The sequence below is a fragment of the Lampris incognitus genome, chromosome 18, assembly GCF_029633865.1.
Source record: "Lampris incognitus isolate fLamInc1 chromosome 18, fLamInc1.hap2, whole genome shotgun sequence".
Taxonomy (NCBI): Eukaryota; Metazoa; Chordata; class Actinopteri; order Lampriformes; family Lampridae; genus Lampris; species Lampris incognitus.
The window spans coordinates 11,438,816-11,461,315 of NC_079228.1; the positions used below are offsets into that span (position 1 = coordinate 11,438,816).

General features: G+C 44.9%; 1 protein-coding gene and 1 pseudogene across 1 annotated transcript in view; both read right to left on the bottom strand.

Moving 5' to 3' along the window:
- Window positions 1-13,681: 13,681 nt before the first annotated feature.
- Window positions 13,682-14,377, bottom strand: LOC130128327 (protein boule-like; annotated as a pseudogene).
- Window positions 14,378-17,992: 3,615 nt separating this feature from the next.
- LOC130128328 (CMP-N-acetylneuraminate-beta-galactosamide-alpha-2,3-sialyltransferase 1-like) overlaps window positions 17,993-22,500 on the bottom strand; it is a gene marked incomplete at its 5' end in the record, with an annotated part of 10,939 nt that continues 6,431 nt past the window's right edge. Inside the window, 3 exons of the mRNA XM_056297961.1 lie at window positions 17,993-18,423; window positions 20,204-20,323; window positions 21,518-21,539. Coding sequence (XP_056153936.1) covers window positions 18,256-18,423; window positions 20,204-20,323; window positions 21,518-21,539 — 310 coding nt within the window. The remainder of the gene's footprint in view (window positions 18,424-20,203; window positions 20,324-21,517; window positions 21,540-22,500) is intronic.

The window sequence follows — 22,500 nt, forward strand, 5'->3', positions numbered from 1 at the left end:
CATTTCTAAGAACAAGAATAGACTGTCGAGTTTCAGATGAAAGTTCTCTTTTTCTGGCCATTTTGAGCGTTTAATTGACCCCACAAATGTGATGCTCCAGAAACTCAATCTGCTCAAAGAAGTGCCCATCCAACCAATCCAACTTGTGGGAGCTGCTTCTGGAAGCGTGGGGTGCAATTTCTCCAGATTACCTCAACAAATTAACAGCTAGAATGCCAAAGGTCTGCAATGCTGTAATTGCTGCAAATGGAGGATTCTTTAACGAAAGCAAAGTTTGATGTAAAAAAAATCTTATTTCAAATACAAATCATTATTTCTAACCTTGTCAATGTCTTGACTCTATTTTCTATTCATTTCACAACATATGGTGGTGAATAAGTGTGACTTTTCATGGAAAACACAAAATTGTTTGGGTGATCCCAAACTTTTGAACGGTAGTGTATATATATATATATATATATATATATATATATATTTATTTATTTATTTATTTTGCCACCGGTGGTACTAAACGTCCAGGGCCACGGTTCGCCACTGAAAACGGAAGAAATGAACGAAACCTACTTATTTTTTGGGGGGGGCTGGGAACTTGGTTAAAAATGTTAAAATTAATAATGAATGTTAATTTTAATCTGTCAAATTAATTTTGAGCTAGCCCTTGTGAAGTGTAAACTATCACAACATTACACACACTGCTGACGCGTTAACATCAACATAAAATCCAATTGTAGACCCAACAGAAGCTATACAATAACATTGAAATGGACTACTACAGTGCTAAATTGTAAATTAGCTTACTTTTGATGAGTACAGCAGTAGACGACGGGGCTTTGTTGGTGGTGAGTTGGGAATAATGCCTGAATTGAGCTGAATTCTGACTAACATAAGGGAACTGCTTTGTTTAGCCATGATTTTTATCTTGACTTGCATTAAGCAGCTAGCTAGCGGAAAGCAGGCTTCGGTTCCTCTGTGCAACGCGCGGGCTACACACTGAGTGAAAGAGGAGGGGCTGCTCACTATCTGGCATTTGCAAAATGCACTGCCACTCAAATCTTGCCTATCATTATATGGTAAGTAAGGAACAATGTGTATATATATATATATATATATATATATATATATATATATATATATATATATATAGTTAAGGTCAAAATTATTAGCCCTCTTTATGAAATCAAACAAAACCCTTAACTTTTCCATGGAAATTATCATAACCAAAAGTGTTTATAGTTTAATTGCTTCCAAAAGAACAAAGACAAAATCTCAACTGAGCTTGATTAAGATATTTTACTGATGCGCTGAATTGAAACAAGAAAAAAAAATGACAAGGCCAAAATTATTAGCCCTCTGACAATTAATAGTCAATAGTGTAACCTTTCTGACTCACAACTGACAACAACCTCTTATGGTGGTTCCTAACTAGGTTGGCACATGTCTCTTGAGGGATCTTAGCCCATTCTGCCATGGCAAATTGTTCCAGCTCATCCAAATTGCGTGGTTTTCCAGCATGGACATTAACCTTGAGCTCCTGCCACAGATTCTCAATGGGATTGAGATCTGGGCTCTGAGAGGGCCGCTCCAGGATCTTGATTTTGGTGTCCTTCAAAAAGTTTTGGACCAACGTAGATGTATGCTTCAGGTCATTGTCTTGCTGGAAGACCCAGCAGCGACCTAAAGCTAGACTGGCAGCAGATTTCTTTACATTATCCTTCATAATAATAATAATAATAATAATAACAAATCAACCTTGTATAGCGCTTTTCTAGTACTCAAAGTCGCTTTACAATAAATGGAGTGAAACAAGACGACAGATGAACATAACACAGACATACAGGGGTGGATGGGAAGGGGGGGGGTACGAGAGGGAGAAGCGGCAGCCACACACGACGTCAGCAGTACTCTCCGACTTGGACAGATATAAAGGGAAAGAAAAACAAACATCATAAATCACAGATGCAGGTCAAGCTGCTCAGTCCCCAGCCTGCCCCAGACCAGGGGTGTATGAGCGGACGGGGGGGGGGGGGGGGGCACGAGAAGGCAATGGAGATCTTGAAACGGGATTGGGAGAGTGGGAGGGATTCTGAGTCTCTAATGATTTGGAGAAGTGAGTTCCAGAGCCTGGGAGCTGCTCTGGAGAAGGCTCGGTCACCAAAGCCGCGGAGGTTGGACCTGGGGGTAGAGAGAAAGGAGACTGAGGTGGATCTAAGGGACCGAGAGGGTTGGTAGGGGGAGAGGAGATCGGTGAGGTATGGGGGAACCAGTTTGTGAAGGGCTTTATAAGTAAGAACCAGGATTTTGTAATTGATACGGTGGGAGATGGGTAGCCAGTGGAGGTCTTTTAGGACTGGGGTGATGTGGTGTCAGGATTTGGTGAAAGTTAAAAGTCGGGCGGATGCGTTCTGGACCAATTGGAGTCTCTTGATAGAGCTAGCACTGATGCCATAGAGGAGTGAGTTGCAGTAATCAAGGTTGGAGGAGATGAAGGCATGAATCAGTATCTCAGCAGCAGGGTGTGTGAGAGAGGATCTTATTTTTGCAATGTTGCAAAGGTGGTACAAGGAGGATTTGACCTTTTGGCGGATATGTGGCTCAAGGGAGAGGGTGGGATCAAGGATCACACCAAGGTTGCGTGCCTGGGGGAAGGGGAGACAGTAGTGCCATCGATGGTGAGTGCAAGGTTGTTGATTTGGCTGAGAGTGGACTTGGAGCCAATGAAGAGGAGTTCAGTTTTGTCACTGTTGAATTTGAGAAGGTTTTGCTGCATCCAGACTTTAACTGCAGACAGACAAAAGTCGATGTGAGAGAGGGGTGGATTCTGGGGGCATTTGGTGCTGAGGTATATCTGGGTGTCATCAGCATAACAGTGGAAGTCTAAATTGAAATGGCGGAGAATCTGACCAAGAGGGAGGATGTATAGATGATGAAAAGGAGTGGGCCAAGTACAGAACCTTGGGGAACACCTTGTGTGACTGTGGATGGAACAGAGGAGTGATTGTGAAGTGTGGCCTGTTGGAGAGGTAGGACTGGAGCCAGCTGAGTACGGTGCCTTCAATACCGACATCTTTCAATCTGGTGAGCAGGATGTTGTGGCTCACAGTACTGAAGGCTGCACTCAGGTTGAGGAGGATGAGGAGGTTATGGGTTCCAGTATCAGCAGAGGTGAGGAGGTTATTAAGTACTTTAAGGAGTGCAGTTTCAGTGCTGTGGAGTGGGCGAAAACCAGACTGTAGGGTTCGAGTAGGTTGTTGGAGTGTAGGTAGGTTTGGAGTTGTGTGGCGACAGTGCGTTCCAGGGTTTTAGAGAGGAAGGGGAGATTGGAAATTGGCCGGTAGTGGTTGAGGCAGGATGGATCAAGACCGGTTTTCTTGAGAAATGGGGTGACAGCTGCAGTTTTGATGGCAGAGGGGACAATTCCATGGGACAGTGAGGAATTGAAAAGGTTGGTGAGGTAGGGGCATAGGGCAGGGAGGCATTTATTCAGTAGGGGGGTGGGGAGGGGATCAAGGGAGCAGGTTGTGGATTTTGATGAGCTGATGAGTTCAGAGATAGTGGTAGGGGTAACTCGAACAAACCAGCAGAGGCGGCGACCAGGAGGAGGGACAGGGAGGTCAAGAGGAATGGGGAGAAGAGGGGCTGGAGTAGGTGCTGCAGAGTCAGATGCAGGGGACAGTGATTTGTTGATAGTGGCGATTTTATCTGCAAAAAAATTGAGAAATGAGTTGCATTGTTCAGCAGTAGAGTTGGAGAGGGCATCGGCACGGGGCTTGAGGAGGTTGTTTACAGTGGAGAAGAGGGTGCATGGGTTACGGTTGGAATCATTAGTGGTGTTGGAAAAAATAGGCAGACTTGGCGGCGGTGAGGGCATCTTTGTAGGCAGAGAGGTGGGGGTTGTGGGCTTCTTGATGTACAGTGAGAGATGTTTTCTTGGCGAGTCGTTCCAGTTGGCGGGCAGTCTGTTTCATGAGATGGCGGGGAGTGATAGCTCAGTGGTCCTGAAATTCTGATTGAATAAGACAGCAAGACCACCTCCACGACGGGAGGGACGGGGTCTGCAGAGCCAAAACCAGGGGGGGAGGATGCTTCGTTGAGGGAGAAAAAGTCGCCAGGTTGTTGCCAGGTTTCAGTGAGCAGGAGAAAGTCAAATGAGTGATTGTTTCATGTAGGATAAGGGCTTTGTTATTTAGTGATCGGGTGTTAAGGAGGGCAAGGTTGATGGAATGAAAGGACAACGTAGTGGGGGCATCCTGGAGAGGTCTGCGGTAGTCCAGGTTAGCAGTGCGGGGGGGGGTGCAGTGGAGGGGGGCGGTGGGAACATAGGGTTTGGATGTGGGATATCGTATCAGGGTTAGTGGAAGGATGTAGATGACGGGAATGTCTGGGGCCGCGATGAAGATAACGGCGGCAGCGGAGGATGCCAGCAGACAGAGCGGAGGTGCGTGCAACAGAGGAGAGCCGGTAGTTTTTGTTGAGGGACAGGAGTTCATCAGCAGAGCAGTGTAAGGGAGGAGGAGGGAAACTAAACAGGGGAGAAAATAAAAAGGGAAACCAGGGTATTCGATGTAGTCGTAATAAGCGGGGGTAACGTAAGTAAAAACAGAAGAGGGCAGCAGAGTGTTGGTTCCATGAGACGGGTGGGTTAATAACGTTGGAAACGTAAGAGGTGTAGCGCGGAGCACGGATGGGATGAGGCTAGCTACTCGCGATATGAAGGGGAGTGCCGCCAGGGATGGTGATGTCCAGATTACGCTAGTCCCAGTTGATGATGGCCCAAAGAGGGACAGTGTCCACTGCCGAGGGAAAATAAAGTAAATAATCCAGCGGGGGGTGGGGGACGGAGCCAGATCCGCAAGCTAGCATGCAGACCCGCAAGCTAGCATGCAGAACCAGGAGGTCAGAGCTCACGTAAAGCTAACGTTAGCCGAGTGGTGGTTAGCCACTTAGCTAGTTAGGCGGCAAGCACGGAGGGCCGAAAAAACGGGGACAGAGAGGGGAAAGACAAGATGGTAGGAGAAGCGGCAGCCACACACGACGCCAGCGGTACTCTCCGATTTGAACAACACAAATGTAACAGGTTATTTTCTTGACCGGTGCGGGATTCGATACGGCGTGTACTGCACCACAAGGCGACATCACTAACCGCTCGGCTAAAGGGTCAGACCCATTAGCTAGGGACTAACGCGTCTTATTAGTAGTTTACAGTCGTCACCCTCCCCGGAAGCGCGCCCTCGCGCTTTGTTATTCCCGCGCTCTGAAGAGACTTCTGAGGATCTGCGCACTTCCGGATCCCACCGCTGCCACCAATGTAACCGGTTATTTTCTTGCCCGGTGCGGGATTCGATACGAGGTGTACTGCACCACAAGACATCACTAACCGCTCGGCTAACGTGTCTTATTAGTAGTTTACACACATATATACAAAAGGCGACGAAGACAAAAAAGAAAACAACAGCGAATCCGGCCGACAACAGCCGAGCAGTGGCAAAGAGCGTCTACCCGGAAGTGAGAAAATGTCAGCATAATCTTCTTTCTTCATGATCCCATGCACCCGAACAAGGGTCCCTGTGCCTGAAGCAGCAAAACAGCCGAACAGCATTGTGGTCCCACAATTGTGTTTAACTGGCAACTGTGTTTTTAGGGTTGAAGGCCTCCCCCTTCCTTTCTCAAACAAAAGCAACATCCATGTGCTCAAACAGCTCAAGTTTAGTCTCATCAGACCCAAGCACAGATTTCCAAAACTCATGCCCATGTTTCAAATGTTCACGGGCAAACTTCAGTCTGGCTCTGACGTGCCACTGTGTGAGTAATGGAGTTTTTCTTGGACAATGACCTCGAAGCCCACCATGATGAAGAGCCCTCACAACAGTCTTCCTTGAAACATCACGTCCAGAAGAGGCCAGTTCAGCAACAGTCATCTTGGCAGAGATCCGGGGATTGTTGTTGACATCTCTGACTATTTTCCTCTCCAAAGTTTTTGAAATCTTGCACTTTTGACCACGCCCAGGTTTGTTTCTAACAGAATTTGTCTCCTTGTGCTCTGCAGTGATGCAACGCACAGCTGTTCTAGACACTGTGAAACGCTTGGAAATGGCAGTATAGCCTTCCCCCTTAAGATGAGCATCCACTATCTTCTTTCTGAGTCCCAGCCTGATTTCTTTACTTTTTGGCATGATTAAATTACTTCTTACCAATAATTTAAGAGTAGTCCCTCTCAATGAAGTCTTCAAGTGCCACTAGCCATGTTCATTGGAGTCCCTTAAGTAAAGTTCAATGCTGATTGATTGCTCAGGTGTGATTTGAAAGCTAAAATAAAAAAAAATTACGTGGGGGCTAATAATTTTGACCACCTTAATTTTCACAACATTTGGTGTAAAGCAAACCTGACGATTTGTTTCACATTCCAAAATGCACCAAATAGGGGCCTTAACATTGATGAATGTTTTACTATGTAAAGTTTTATGAATGACTCAAACATTGGGCAGAATTTTAGGGAAATGTTCCATAGTTCTTTAGGGGCTAATAAATTTGACCTTAAAAAAAAAAAAATATATACACTACCGTTCAAAAGTTTGGGATCACCCAAACAATTTTGTGTTTTCCATGAAAAGTCACACTTATTCACCACCATATGTTGTGAAATGAATAGAAAATAGAGTCAAGACATTGACAAGGTTAGAAATAATGATTTGTATTTGAAATAAGATTTTTTTTACATCAAACTTTGCTTTCGTCAAAGAATCCTCCATTTGCAGCAATTACAGCATTGCAGACCTTTGGCATTCTAGCTGTTAATTTGTTGAGGTAATCTGGAGAAATTGCACCCCACGCTTCCAGAAGCAGCTCCCACAAGTTGGATTGGTTGGATGGGCACTTCTTTGAGCAGATTGAGTTTCTGGAGCATCACATTTGTGGGGTCAATTAAACGCTCAAAATGGCCAGAAAAAGAGAACTTTCATCTGAAACTCGACAGTCTATTCTTGTTCTTAGAAATGAAGGCTATTCCATGCGAGAAATTGCTAAGAAATTGAAGATTTCCTACACCGGTGTGTACTACTCCCTTCAGAGGACAGCACAAACAGGCTCTAACCAGAGTAGAAAAAGAAGTGGGAGGCCGCGTTGCACAACTGAGCAAGAAGATAAGTACATTAGAGTCTCTAGTTTGAGAAACAGACGCCTCACAGGTCCCCAACTGGCATCTTCATTAAATAGTACCTGTTAGAGCCTGTTTGTGCTGTCCTCTGAAGGGAGTAGTACACACCGGTGTAGGAAATCTTCAATTTCTTAGCAATTTCTCGCATGGAATAGCCTTCATTTCTAAGAACAAGAATAGACTGTCGAGTTTCAGATGAAAGTTCTCTTTTTCTGGCCATTTTGAGCGTTTAATTGACCCCACAAATGTGATGCTCCAGAAACTCAATCTGCTCAAAGAAGTGCCCATCCAACCAATCCAACTTGTGGGAGCTGCTTCTGGAAGCGTGGGGTGCAATTTCTCCAGATTACCTCAACAAATTAACAGCTAGAATGCCAAAGGTCTGCAATGCTGTAATTGCTGCAAATGGAGGATTCTTTGACGAAAGCAAAGTTTGATGTAAAAAAAATCTTATTTCAAATACAAATCATTATTTCTAACCTTGTCAATGTCTTGACTCTATTTTCTATTCATTTCACAACATATGGTGGTGAATAAGTGCGACTTTTCATGGAAAACACGAAATTGTTTGGGTGATCCCAAACTTTTGAACGGTAGTGTATATATATATATATATATATATATATATATATATATATATATTATTGGTCGTGTGGTCAGATAATTAAAACAGTATTTCTTAACTCGACTGCTATTCAGTGGATGAGCCAATAAAAGGAAGCCTTCTAATTGGGTGGGTCCCGAGCTCTAAATTAAAAATAAAACAATGATTATAACAAATGCTTGAACTAATATTTGTATTGTCGTCGTTGTATTATGTAATATAGCCTTGTTGTGGCATAAATTCGAAAAGACAGAGAGCGCTAAACATGGATTTCCTTATTTAAGTGCCACATTAGTGATGGGTAATCAGAATCGTGCTTCAGAGGTCCAAATAAGGACAGTTACTTAAAACACGTTTACTTGTTGGGGCATCCTGGCAGCTGTTATGCATCATCATCATCATCATCATCATCATCATGTTGCACACACTCCACTCCACTCTCTCTCTCTTTCATGTTTTCTCTCATTCGCCATACACACCTTTTTAAATCCAACACATGACCTTATCTAACGTAAGACCATGCCGGGAGCTTTGTAAGCCCGAGGCCCCTGTGCATACTTGTCCGTCGTCTATCCCGCTCTCTGCGGCGCTGCTGCAGCGGCGAGGGGCCATACGTCACCAGACGGCCGAGACGTGTGTGACAGCAGAAGAAGAAGAAAAAAAAGAAAAAAAAACCCGGCAGACAAACGTCATTGGACGATTCGGTGCCGCACGCAGCGAACGTGTCTCCATCTCCGATGGCTCCGCGGCCTGTCTGGGACGGCGGTGGGCGGGGCTTCTGTTGCCATGACACTGACGTCAATGTTGGTGTCGAGTAACCAAAAGGTCAAAATAAAGACAAGTGAATGAAAACGGAAGGAAACTCAAAAGGGCGACCAGAAGACTTCAAAAGCTGTCAAACTTCGCGTCTGCGGCAAACGACGTTTGACCGGGCTTTGTCGGGCGGCGAGGGGGGGGGGGGGCGTGGGGGGGGTAAGTAATCGTTGCCCTTTGACGGCGAGAAATCATCGGACGGCGCCGGAGTGGGGAGCGCCGACAAGCTAACGGAAGCTAAGTCCGTGAGCTAGCCTAGCCTAGCTAGCCTAGCCTAGCCCGGGTCGTCGGGCTAACGGAACTTAGCGCTGGCGGTTGCTAAGTCAAATCGTTTGCTCCTGACACGTCCAAGTAACTCCGAACAGCTCGTTAGTGGCCGTTGCCCACTCGTGATTGCCGACGGTACCCGCAGACCGTAAGTTTAGCCTAGCAAAGTGGTCTTGTGCCGCCGGGACGTTGGTCGGTGGCCTTGTAAAAAAAAAAAACCCATCTGCATGTTTCCCAGCAGTGCAACTTCTCAGCCGACTAACTGTAACTAAGGCTGACCCTTCGTGGCAGCGGTCTGGTCGTGTGCTCAGGCGACCCAACTCGCTCCAGGGGTAACGTCGGTGTATTCGGCACATGTTGCTAGCGATGTGTCGCGCCGGCTAGCTACGTTTAAACTATCGCCGAGAAAGTACAGTTCAGGAAATCGTAGGCATGGCTTGGCAGTGCAGGTCACCGTCTTGACTCGCTCGGTAGATGTTTTGGAAAATCGTACTTTGTCCCCCCCCCCCCCCCCCCTCCTCCTCCTCCTCCTCCTCTCCTTGTGTCAGTGCTAGCCTCGCTGTCATTGAAAGTTTGCTTTTGTCCTTAGCATCCGCGTTGGGCAGGCTAGCTAGACCGATTCCGTCCGGGACTGGAGGTCAGGCCGGCAGATTGCTTACTTTTATAATCTCATTGCGGGGGATCATGCCTCCGCAGATGAAGTCGGGTTTATATGTTTTAGTAAGAACCACTGTGTGCTCTTGGGGGGGGGGGGCAGTGGCAGCCAGTCGTGCTAGTGAACTTCACCAGACTTAGACAACAGGTTAAGGTGTTTGTTTGTTTGTTTGTTTGTTCACGGGGAGTTGCTACGACCCAGCTATCAAGACCGAGTCGGTGATATGGAAGGTAAATCGCGCACGTTTGGCACCAACTTCGTTTGCAACTGTTACAAGGTGGTTCTGGGGGCTGTAAACATCCCCGACTGGAAGCTGTCTATTAGCAAAGCTTTCAGTCTGATGTTTGCTGCAGCCGACTGCCTCCGGCTGCACGGGAAAGGAGCACACGGACAAGGCCTGCTTGAGCATCACTGGATCACCGCAGTTTTCGTTCTTAATGTCATGTTACCACCTCGGTTTTATCCAGATGTGTGGCTGACGAGGCTACGGGACTACCGGGACAGTCCGTGCACATCTGTTGGGAGCCTGTACCCTCGATCATCCTTCAACAGATTCAGGTTCAGCTGGTGTAAACATCCTACACTCAGCTGTATTTATTTGCAGTAGAGCTGAGAGAAGGTTGTTTACTTGAGCTGGCCTGAGGCGACACGTTGCCGATGCTAACATAACAGGTAACCAAATGAAGGTCACAGCTGCACCAGGTGGCTTTTAAAGATGGGGGGGGGGGGAGATACTGTGGCCAAAATAAAATGTAAGAAGCATAGGCCTCCAGCGGCTCAGGTGCCTGGCATTGCCCACACAGGATGTGGCACCTGTTTTGGGTTGTTTTTCTTTCAAGGTTATATTTAAGAATGGTTGTGTATTTGTGTTGGGTCTTGCATGGGACTAAAACAGTAATCTGAAAGAGGTTATTGCAAGCAGTTGTATGATTTGTTGTCGTTGATTGTGTTTCATTTTGAGTGGAAGCCATGTCAGCCGGATGCCCCTGTCAGCAGGGGTCCAGCGGTTTGGCGAGCGTGATGGTGATAATACCTAAGATGAGCTATAAAATGGTGTTTGAGACGGAAAGAGTGAAGAGTAACAATCCTTCAAATTCTTTTTTTTTTTTTGATGCCATGTTAGACTAGTGGGGGTTGAATTTCACAGCAGAAACGCATTTGTTAAATAACCTGCCATATTGTCAGGCGCATCACTTTTTTCCCTTTTTTTTTGGTCCAACATTAAATCAGGATAGATGAGAAGGTTAAAACAAGGAGGTCCTTTGCACCTGACTTTTGGTGGTGATTGGGGATAACAGAAGACTAGATATTGTTACGTGGATATATTGAAAAGAAATCCGCTCGGTCTCCCGAGTCATTGTAAAACCAGTCTTATTAGACAGATGTGCTGCAACAGCAGACTAACTGCCTTAAGCTCTCTGTCCTGGGAGTAACTGTTAAAACTAATGGTTGTATTTCATCTTTTCCAAGATTTTTCACATGGACTATAAAATGTAAAACAAAAACCCAAACACTTTTTGCGCTAATTGAAATGAAACACACCAAGTATTTGAAACCCAAATGAGATCGGGTCATTTTGTTTACAGATGTTTCCAACTGTTTTAACAGATTAGGTGGACTCCAAGGGCTTATTAAATGTCTGGAACCGGGGCGAGTTTCCGTCACAGCTCAAATGAAAATGCGGCTCAACTCCGTCGCAGGACCACTTATTTGTCGCTAGGTGTCAGTGTTGGACCTGGACTGGACCGCCCGGGGACTTGTGACGGGGTTCCTGGAAGCCTTGAAACGTCAGAATTGAGTTGGCAATGGCGTACACGGAAAAATACGTGTTGTTTGTTGCGATATTCAGAGACTCAGAAGAAGTCTGTCACTACTACTACTACTACTACTACTACTATTGGCTGTTCCCATTAGGGGGCAAAGAAGTTACGTTGTTTTCCTTATTTAGTTATATACTTCTTATATCATTCCTCTGTTGGGATTGTTTGTTTTATGTCTATACTTTCATTTAATGGCCTGGATTGACTTGACCGTTGTATGTTTAGATTTTCAATAAATAAATAAATAAAAAAACGGAAAAATACAAATATATGCTGTTAGTCACGTTTGCATGTGTGGGAAGGGCTGCAGGGGTGGTGGGTGTGGACCTCCTGATCCGGAGCTAATGTTTCAGGATCAAATCCGAGTCCGGGCGCAGGAGTCTGGACCGTGTCACGGCTCCAAATGTGATGCGCGCCAAGACAACGATGAGACCATAGACGACGTGCGGTTCGCTATGGCAACACCATCAGCCTCGCGATCAGATGACCAATAAATACAGTAGAAGTACAACTGAGTCATCCATCAGGAATGGAAATTGGCAGCGGGATGGCCCTATAAAAAGATGAGAATCGTGTGGATAATGTAAATTTATGACATTCGGGGCTATTTGTGGACGGCGAGGGAAATGGAGACCATAGTTTTCTGCAGTTGGCACAGAAATGCGTAAACTACGTAACCCCCCCACACCGAGCACCTCGTTCCACATTACGCATACACCGAAGCAAGTAATGACGGTGTTGGTGAATATACAAGTGTGATATTTGAAATAAAAGTTGCCATCAATGAAAATACTTACACATCTACCCCAAAATACTTGGATATAGGAACGTTTTGCTTTCTTACTTTACATCACTGTAAGCCAGTGTTTCTCAACCGGGGGTCCGCGGACCCCTAGTGGTCCGTGGTGTAATTGCAAGGGGTCCGTGAAAAAATATCTTTAAAAAAAGATCCTATGACATTTATAGAAATAGGATCATTTTACTCAAATGTGACTGAGACCTCTACCTAAACTATAAAGGGTAACAGGACTTTTTTTCTCTAATTACATCTGTTTCACAAGTGTAATTTATTGTATTTTAATAAGAGATCTCGCTCCCGTTTGCATTGTTAAAAGTTACTGCATAAGAATTCTGTTGTTACATATATCTGAAAGTTACTGAATACATATTCTGTTTTGTTACATATATCTGAAAGTTACTGAATACATATTCTGTTTTCTTAACTATATCTGAAAGTTACTGAATACATATTCTGTTTTGTTACATATATCTGAAAGTTACTGAATACATATTCTGTTTTGTTACATATATCTGAAAGTTACTGAATACATATTCTGTGTTGTTACATATATCTGAAAGTTACTGAATACATATTCTGTTTTGTTACATATATCTGAAAGTTACTGAATACATATTCTGTTTTGTTACATATATCTGAAAGTTACTGAATACATATTCTGTTTTGTTACATATATCTGAAAGTTACTGAATACATATTCTGTTTTGTTACATATATCTGAAAGTTACTGCATAAGAATTCTGTTTTGTTAACTATATCTAAGTTACAACTGAAAGCTCTTATTTTTGCCCCAAAGAGTGAATAAATGCTATAATGCAATTTAAAATGCAGTTTCTACTGTTTCTATCAAATTGCAACCCCCCTCCCCCAAGATCGGGTGGAGGGGTCCTCAGGGTAGATCAAAAATACGCAGGGGGTCCAGGACCCCAAAAAGGTGGAGAACCACTGATCTAAGCAACTTAAAAAAAAAACAAACAAACGTGAGCTTTGCTGCTTAGCACGTTACTCAATACTCTGTGGAAAACTTAGCAAATATGTGGCAATAATATAGCAAAGGTGTGCAAGAGTACTTGCAATGAAACAACTCGCATACCCCTAAGCAATACTCCTGTTCAGATGCAAAGGTATCAAGTTGCCCGATTTTCAGTGTTACAAATGTAACGGAGCGAAACGGCATCGCTATTGTCAGCCGATGACTTCCGGCGTAACGCCAAATGTACCGCAGATGTTTATTCGAAACAGCAAACTGCCCGTGGACCCTCTCAGTCTGTCCCGCAACGCCCCCCCTCCAAAAAAAAACGACCCCCAAAATGTTAATAAAAGGCAGCATGGCAGCATAATGTTAATGAATCTCGAGGCGGATGACGAGTATGTACTGCTATTTGACTCGTTTCCAGCAGAGGGCGCTGTCTACATTTAGATTGGCCTAAAGTGGCCTGCATGGGCCTTTCATTGTTATCGTTGAAGTTAACGTAGCGGGGGGCCGTTGTGGCTGAATCTGGGTTTCCAATACACGGGGTGGGGGTGGGGGTGGGGGCAGGAAACCTTGATGCAGTGCGTGGAACAGCGGCTCCTATCCAGGCTCTTGCTGTGAGAAGATGGGTCCTCCGTGGCTCTGAGTGTACACCTGATGATAGCAAGGCTGCCCCATGGGTTCCACGAACTACTCTGGTACGTTGGGCCTCCATGACAGGCAGACGTGGCAGGACAAAGCCCACATTGGTGGGCTGGTCCATGCCCTCTGATGGCTGCATATACACTATGGGGCGGGGAGGGGGGGGGTGACTGGAGTCTGATATTGACAGTAAGTCAGTTGATGGAAGATGGGTTGATGCTGGGGGGGGGGCATCATAGCAGTGCCAGACGCAGAAGGCCAATGCTGGGTGGTAGGGTTCATGTCTGGGCTATGGAAATAGGCCGTCCCGTTATGGTAGGTGTAGGGGTAGCTGCTGGAGGTGGTATGGTACGGGGCACCAGAAGGCACCGGCATGCCGTGGCTTGGCCCCTGGACAACTGACACCCGTTTTACTATTGCCTGGCCAATGTTGAGCTTGTCATTGATCCAGAACCTATCGGGGTCGTTAAGCATATGACTATTGGCATCCTCTTCGGTCTCAAAAGTCACGAACCCATATCTCCGTGACACGCCTGAGCGACTCAGGACTATCTTCAGCTCTCTGACCGCACCGTGCTGGGAGAAGACTCGCCTCCATTCGCCTTCACTGGTTTTGAAGTCAATTCCTCCAACGAATATTCGGTTGGGGATTGGTTAGTTACGTTAGCGGTTTCCATAATAGAATCAGAGTTGGGATGAATGCTTCAAGAAAAGAAACTTGACTGAACATCACGTTTTTAACCAAGAGTGGACAACATTCAGTATTTGCGGTGTCCTCTAGACAGACAGACAGACAGACAGATAGATAGATAGATAGATAGATAGATAGATAGATAGATAGATAGATAGATAGATAGATAGATAGATAGATAGATAGATAGATAGATAGATAGATAGATAGATAGATAGACAGACAGACAGACAGACAGACAGACAGACAGACAGACAGACAGACAGACAGACAGACAGACAGACAGACAGATAGATAGATAGATAGATAGATAGATAGACAGACAGACAGACAGACAGACAGACAGACAGACAGACAGACAGATATAGATAGATAGATAGATAGATAGATAGATAGATAGATAGATAGATAGACAGACAGACAGACAGACAGACAGACAGACAGACAGATAGACAGACAGATAGATAGATAGATAGATAGATAGATAGATAGATAGATAGATAGATAGATAGATAGATAGATAGATAGATAGATAGATAGATAGATAGATAGATAGATAGATAGATAGATAGATAGATAGATAGATGGATTTCAACAGGAGAAATGCTAAGGAAAGTAGTACATCCGTTTTACAAGGTCAATTTTCAATATATATTCAAAAATGTAAGAAAATTATTTCATCAAAATAAGAAAAAAATGTTTATTGACCACAGCTAGCACACAACCAACAGATGAATACAATGAGACGTAATCAAATGACCGATACTAAAATGTACACACCATCTGCAATCAAAACTTGGCACTATTGCCACTCTCATTCATTATGTTGAAAGGATACACACAGAACATAAAACACACACACACACACACACACACACACACACACACACACACACACACACACACACACACACACACACACACACACACACACACAGAGGACATGACACCAGTTCCCTCAGAGTTAATTAACAGACATGACTCTTAGGTCACTCTGGATATATTTCAATAGCACATTCAATCCCTACGTCATTACAACAGTCAATAGTATTCATTACAATAAAACAGTCAATAAGATTATAATAATATATATATAAATTGCACATAATATCAATATATATTATTACTTAATAATGTATTATATACAATTATTATAATTATATATCATATTACAAACCCCAACTCCAATGAAGTTGGGACGTTGTGTAAAACGTGAATAAAAACAGAATACAATGATTTGCAAATCCTTTTCCACCTATATTCAGTTGAATACACTACAAAGACGAGATATTTAATGTTCAAACTGATCAACTTTATGATTTTTCACAAATATTCACTCATTTTGAGTTTGATGCCTGCAACACGTTCCACAGAAGCTGGGACAGGGGCAACAAAAGACTGGGAAAGTTGAGGAATGCTCAAAAACCACCTGTGTGGAACATTCCACAGGTGAACAGGTTCATTGGAAACAGGTGAGTGTCATGATTGGGTATAAAAGGAGCATCCCCGAAAGGCTCAGTCGTTCACAAGCAAGGATGGGGTGAGGTTCCCCACTTTGTGAACAACTGCGTGAGCAAATAGTCCAACAGTTTAAGAACAACGTTTCTCAACGTACAATTACAAGGAGTTTGGGGATTTCATCATCTACAGTCCATAATATCATCAAAAGATTCAGAGAATCTGGAACAATCTCTGCAGGTAAGCGGCAAGGCTGAAAACCAACAGTGAATTCCCGTGACCTTCGACCCCTCAGGCGGCACTGCATTAAAAACCGACATCATTCTGTAAAGGATATTACCACGTGGGCTCAGGAGCACGTGGGAAAACCATCTTCAGTTAACACAGTTCGTCACTACATCTACAAGTGCAAGTTAAAACTCTACCATGCAAAGCCAAAGCCATATATCAACACCACCCAGAAACGCCTCCGGCTTCTCTGGGCTCGAGCTCATCTGAGATGGACTGACGTAAAGTGGAGAAGTGTGCTGTGGTCTGACGAGTCCACATTTCAAATTGTTTTTGGAAATCATGGACGTCGTGTCCTCCGGGCTAAAGAGGAAAAGGACCATCCAGATTGTTCTCAGCGCAAAGTCCAAAAGCCAGCATCTGTGATGGTATGGGGGTGTGTTAGTACCCATGGCATCATGGGTAACTTGCACATCTGTGAAGGCACCATTAATGCTGAAGGTACATACAGGTTTAGGAGCAACATGTGCTGCCATCCAAGCGACGTCTTTTTCAGGGACGTCCCTGCTTATTTCCGCAAGACAATGCCAAGCCACATTCTGCACGTGTTACAACACGTGCAGAATGTGGCTTGGCATCGTCTTGCTGAAATAAGCAGGGACGTCCCTGCTTATTTCAGCAAGACAATGCCAAGCCACATTCTGCACGTGTTACACCAGCGTGGCTTCGTAGTAAAAGAGTGCCGGTAGAAGACTGGCCTGCCTGCAGTCCAGACCTGTCCCCCATTGAACATGTGTGGCGCATAACGAAGCGCAAAATACGACAACGGAGACCCCGGACTGCTGAGCAACTGAAGTCGTACATCAAGCAAGAATGGGAAAGAATCCCACCTACCAAGCTTCAACAATTAGTGTCCTCAGTTCCCAAACGCTTATTGGGTGTTGTTAAAAGGAAAGGTGGTGTAACACCGTGGTAAACATGCCCCTGTCCCAGCTTTTCTGGAACGTGTTGCAGGCATCACATTCAAAATGAGTGAATATTTGCAAAAAAACAATAAAGTTTATCAGTTTGAACATTAAATATCTTGTCTTTGTAGTGTATTCAGTTGAGGTCGAAAAGGATTTGCAAATCATTGTATTCTGTTTTTATTTACGTTTTACACAACGTCCCAACTTCATTGGAATTGGGGTTTGTATATATAATTATAATTATATATGATATAATACATAAGATGGACGGTTGGGAGACTCAGGTTGGATGGTTTGGACACAGAGCAAGAGAGGCAAGATTGAGATGGTTTGGACATGTGTGGAGGAGAGATGCTGGGTATACTGGGAGAAGGATGCTGAATATGGAGCTGCCAGGGAAGAGGAGAAGAGGAAGGCCAAAGAGGAGGTTTATGGATGTGGTGAGGGAGGACATGCAGGTGGCTGGTGTGACGGAGGAAGATGCAGAGGACAGGAAGAGATGGAGACGGATGATCCGCTGTGGCGCCCCCTAACGGGAGTTGCTGAAAATAGTAGCATATATATATATATATATATATATATATATATGACAGGGTCATGCAAAGACTTTAACGATGACCAACTGCAGTGATGATGGGACAAAATACAAGGCAGAACGGAACAAAATAACAAGGGTTTCAATAGTTTCCTCCTATACCTTCAATATTACCTCTTATGCCTTCAATATTACCTCTTATGCCTTCAATATTTCCTCCTATGCCTTCAATATCACCTCTTATGCCTTCAATATTTCCTCCTATGCCTTCAATATTACCTCTTATGCCTTCAATATTTCCTCCTATGCCTTCAATATTACCTCTTATGCCTTCAATATTTCCTCTTATGCCTTCAATATTTCCTCCTATGCCTTCAATATTTCCTCCTATGCCTTCAATATTACCTCTTATGCCTTCAATATTTCCTCCTATACCTTCAATATTTCCTCTTATGCCTTCGATATTTTTCTCTTATGGCTTCAATATTTCCTCCTATACCTTCAATATTACCTCTTATGCCTTCAATATTTCCTCCTATGCCTTCAATATTTCCTGTTATGAGGAGATTTACTTTCTCCAGTCCCACTCAGAAGTAGGTTGAGGTGTGTGAAATTAAAACGTTGTAACCATGAGAGGTGTGAGAGAAACACGTCAATGCCCTCTGAAGTATTCGAGTTTCTGTTGCTCAAACAGTAGCTGAATAAGATTATACTCGGACTTCCCACCATGCACGCCACTTCCCAGGTGTTTGTTTCTCAGTTCTTCCCAATAGTGGTTCCAGTTTCCATCCTTGTCTGCTCCGTAGCCGAACACACTGACCTGGGGAGAGACACCTAGGACTGTCACAACAATTTACCATTCCTGTCACTGCCCCACCCCCTCCGCTGATCCGGGGAGGGCTGCAGACTACCACATGCCTCCCCCGATGGAGTCGCCAGCCGCTTCTTTTCACCTGACAGTGAGGAGTTTCGCCAGGGGGACGTAGCGCGTGGGAGGATCACGCTATTCCCCCCAGTCCCCCAGTCCCCCCCACCCCGAACAGGCGCCCTGACCGACCAGAGGAGGCGCTAGTGCAGCGACCAGGACACATACTCACATCCGGCTTCTCACCCACTGACATGGCCAATTGTTCTGAAGGGACGCCCGACGGGGACTCGAACCATCGATCGCCATGTTGGTAGGCAATGGAATAGACTGCTATGCTACCTGGACGCCCTTCACGAATTTGATTTAAACTGGTTGGCTACACTGATTGACAACACAAAGAACCAATCAGACTCAAAGGTGAGAGATCCCCCCCCCCCAACCCGAATTTTACCAATATGTTGTGTTGCATCTTTACACAAGAACAGATTGTTTTAATTCCCATCATATAGCCGCCGGCGATAACACAGTTTTTGACAAACCCATATACAGAAAGGTGCTGGTTGTGTCTTGTAAAAAATCTACGCTTGCCGTGTGAGGACACTCACAGTTACACAACTTTAACTTCATTTCATCGATTCCTGGTCTTGTCGGTCCGCATAATGACAAGACCAGAATAGAAGAAGAGGAAGACCAAGGGAAAGATGGAGAGACCGGATAGAGGAGGACACGGGCAGGGTTGGACTGCAGGAGACAGACAGCTATGGAGGGCCAAAAACCCGCTGTGGCGACCCCTGAGAAACGGGGAACAAGCCAAAGGAAGAAGAAGAAGAAGATCTTCATTTCACCAAGTTCATCAAGTTCTACTCAGTAAAGAAAAAAATGATTTGATGTGAACATCATCAACTGCTCTAAACAGGCATGAAATTCAGTAACACACGGGGCCTGACGTTAAAGACCCCGTGCTGATTTTTGAGGGGCCACACACCAAAATCCAGGCAGTGCCGCCACAAGTCTCCACCAAACCGCCTCCAGATGGGAAGGATGCGCATCTCCGCTTCTGACGTCAACATCTGTACGCTGCCGTGGCTGGCACCGCCCGTTTGACTCGGTCTGCTCAGCGGGTCAGAAAACCAACACCCAGACTGCAACAGCAGATCAAAACGTGCATTTCCATCCCAGATGTTTCGGTGAGTTAGGCCCCCCACAACACCTCCAGAGGGCTCCGCGGTGAGTTATACGAGAAGAACATCTAAATGATAGGAACAACAACAAAATATGCTACCTACCCACCGACTAAGGTCTCGTGACGTTGTTGTTGGTACAACACAAATTCCTCCAATAGCAAATATGACTTGCCTACATGACCCACAGTCTCTCCAACCTATCCACGGGGGGAACATGCAAACTCCACGCAGAGGACGACCCGGGACGGCCCCCCAAGGTTGGACTACCCCGGGGCTCGAACCCAGGACCTTCTTGCTGGGAGGCGAGCGTGCTAACCTTGCTAACGTCCTCGTTACACATTTCAGCAATTGCCTCTGTTGTAAAACTGGTTTTGTTTCTCTCCAGCGAGATCCGTTTCCCGCAACTGTCGCTGCTTTGTCGGAACAATGTCAAGTCGCCGCTACTGTTTAGACTTGCTGTAGTCCGGCCCTCCAGTTTTGCACCTCTACAACAATATTCGTCTTTCAGATCGCGCGTGAACACTAAAGGATTAAACGCACAAACGTACCTCGTCACAAATGTGTAGGCCGAGCATCAATGCCAGAAAGCCGGTGGATGGATATCGGCCTTTCCTTTCCAGCCAGTTTTCATAAACGTATTTCATAAACGCTGGGTTGAGAACCATGACCTGTGTTGGGAATTCAAAGTCGGTCTGTAACATTTAGGAGAACTGATACTTTTGAAATACTGCTGTTTGATATTCAGTCAAAAAGAGATACGGTACACTGATGGGCCGAAACATTATGACCGGTCCCCGGCGAGCCGAACAACGCTGATCGTCTCCAAACAAGGGCGCGGGTCAAGGTCTGGGCAGGTTAGGTGGTAAGCGAACCATCGGTTCTCGTAGGCACCGTGTTGGACGCAGGAGAAATGGGCGGGAGTTGAGACCCGGGCCGAGTTGTTACGGCCAGACGACTGGGTCAGAGTGCCCACGATGACCCCCTACAATGGGCAGGCAAACATCAGAACTGGACCTTGGAGCAGTGGAGGGTAGATCAAGTAGATGGCTGTGTACGTGTGCATCGTTTACCTGGGGAGGTGATGGCACCAGGACGCACTGTGGGAAGCTGACAAGCTGGTGGAGGGAGGGTGATGTTTGTCTAGGATATACTGAACGCATTAATAAATGTGCCATGTTCAGGATGTGTAATTTGAAGAAGGGTGTAACAGCTCCGCGCATCCGGGGCCACGCGTAAAACCACAAACAAGCAGATTGCCAATGGCATCGATCTAACTAGACCCCGTAACAGGTGAGGCTCTGGGGCCTGGGCAGTGTTCTGCTGGGAAACCTTGGGTCCTGGCATTCATGTGGACGTCAATTTGACACTTACCACCTACCTAAACATCGTTGCAGACCAGGTACACCCCTTCATGGCAATGGGATTCCCACAGTGGCCTCCTTCAGCAGGATAATCTGCCCTGCCACACTGCACACATTATTCAGGAACGGTTTGAAGAACACGATGAAGTGTTCAAGGTGTTTCCCTGGCCTCCAAATTCCCCGGATCTCAATCCGATGGAGCATCTGTGGGATGTGCTGGACTGACAAATCCAATCCACGGCGGCTCCACCTCACAAGTTTCAGGACATGAATGATCTGCTGCTAATGTTTTGGTGCCAGATACCACAGGACACCTTCAGGGGTCTTGTGGAGTCCATGCCTCGATGGGTTGGCGCTGTTTTGGCGGCACCGGGAGGACTAACAGCATATTAGGCAGGGGGTCATAATGTTTGGGCTCATCAGTGTATATCGCATCACAAGGGATGACGTGCAACATACTAGACACAGGGAAAAGCAACAGCCCTAGTTGAAAATACTCACCAAATTTTTGTTGGCGTTGATCCTACGTTTTACATTTTGGTATGTGCTGTTGGAAATAAGACAGAATGATGCAACAAAATTCACTTATGGGGGAATTGGCGTTGAAGATCCCATTTAATATTTCATTATACACATAGTGCCTTCAGAAAATATTGAAGAGCCCACCCCTTGATCATTTTGATCCTGTTATACCTACAAATTTTAATGAACTCTTTTTTTTCTCCTTCACCAACACTAACTCCATTAGCTTTCCAAACATGAATGCTTACATTTCGCATGTACAAAAGTATTCACCCATACCCAGGTCATATATATATATATATATATATAACTATATATAACTATATATATATAACTATATATATATATAAAACTATATATATAACTATATATATAACTATATATATGTAACTATATATATATAACTATATATATAACTATATATAACTATATATATATATATATAAGAATAAGGGTGATGTGCAGAACTGTAGCAACTACAGAGGTATAAAGTTGATCAGCCACAGCATGAAGATATGGGAAAGAGTAATAGAAGCTAGGTTAAGAGGAGAGGTGATGATCAGCGAGCAGCAGTATGGTTTCATGCCATGAAAGAGCAGCACAGATGTGATGTTTGCTTTGAGAATGTTGATGGAGAAGTATAGAGAAGGACAGAAGGAGTCACATTGTGTCTTTGTAGATTTAGAGAAAGCATACGACAGGGTGCTGAGAGAGGAGGTGTGGTATTGTATGAGGAAGTCGGGAGTGGCAGAGAAGTATGTAGGAGTGGTGCAGGATATGTATGAGGGCAGTGTGACGGTGGTGAGGTGTGCGGTTGAATGACAGATGGGTTCAAGGTGGCGGTGAGATTACATCAAGGATCGGCTCTGAGCCCTTTCTTGTTTGCAATGGTGATGGACAGGTTGACAGATGAGATCAGGCAGGAGTCTTCGTGGACTATGATGTTTGTGGATGACATTGTG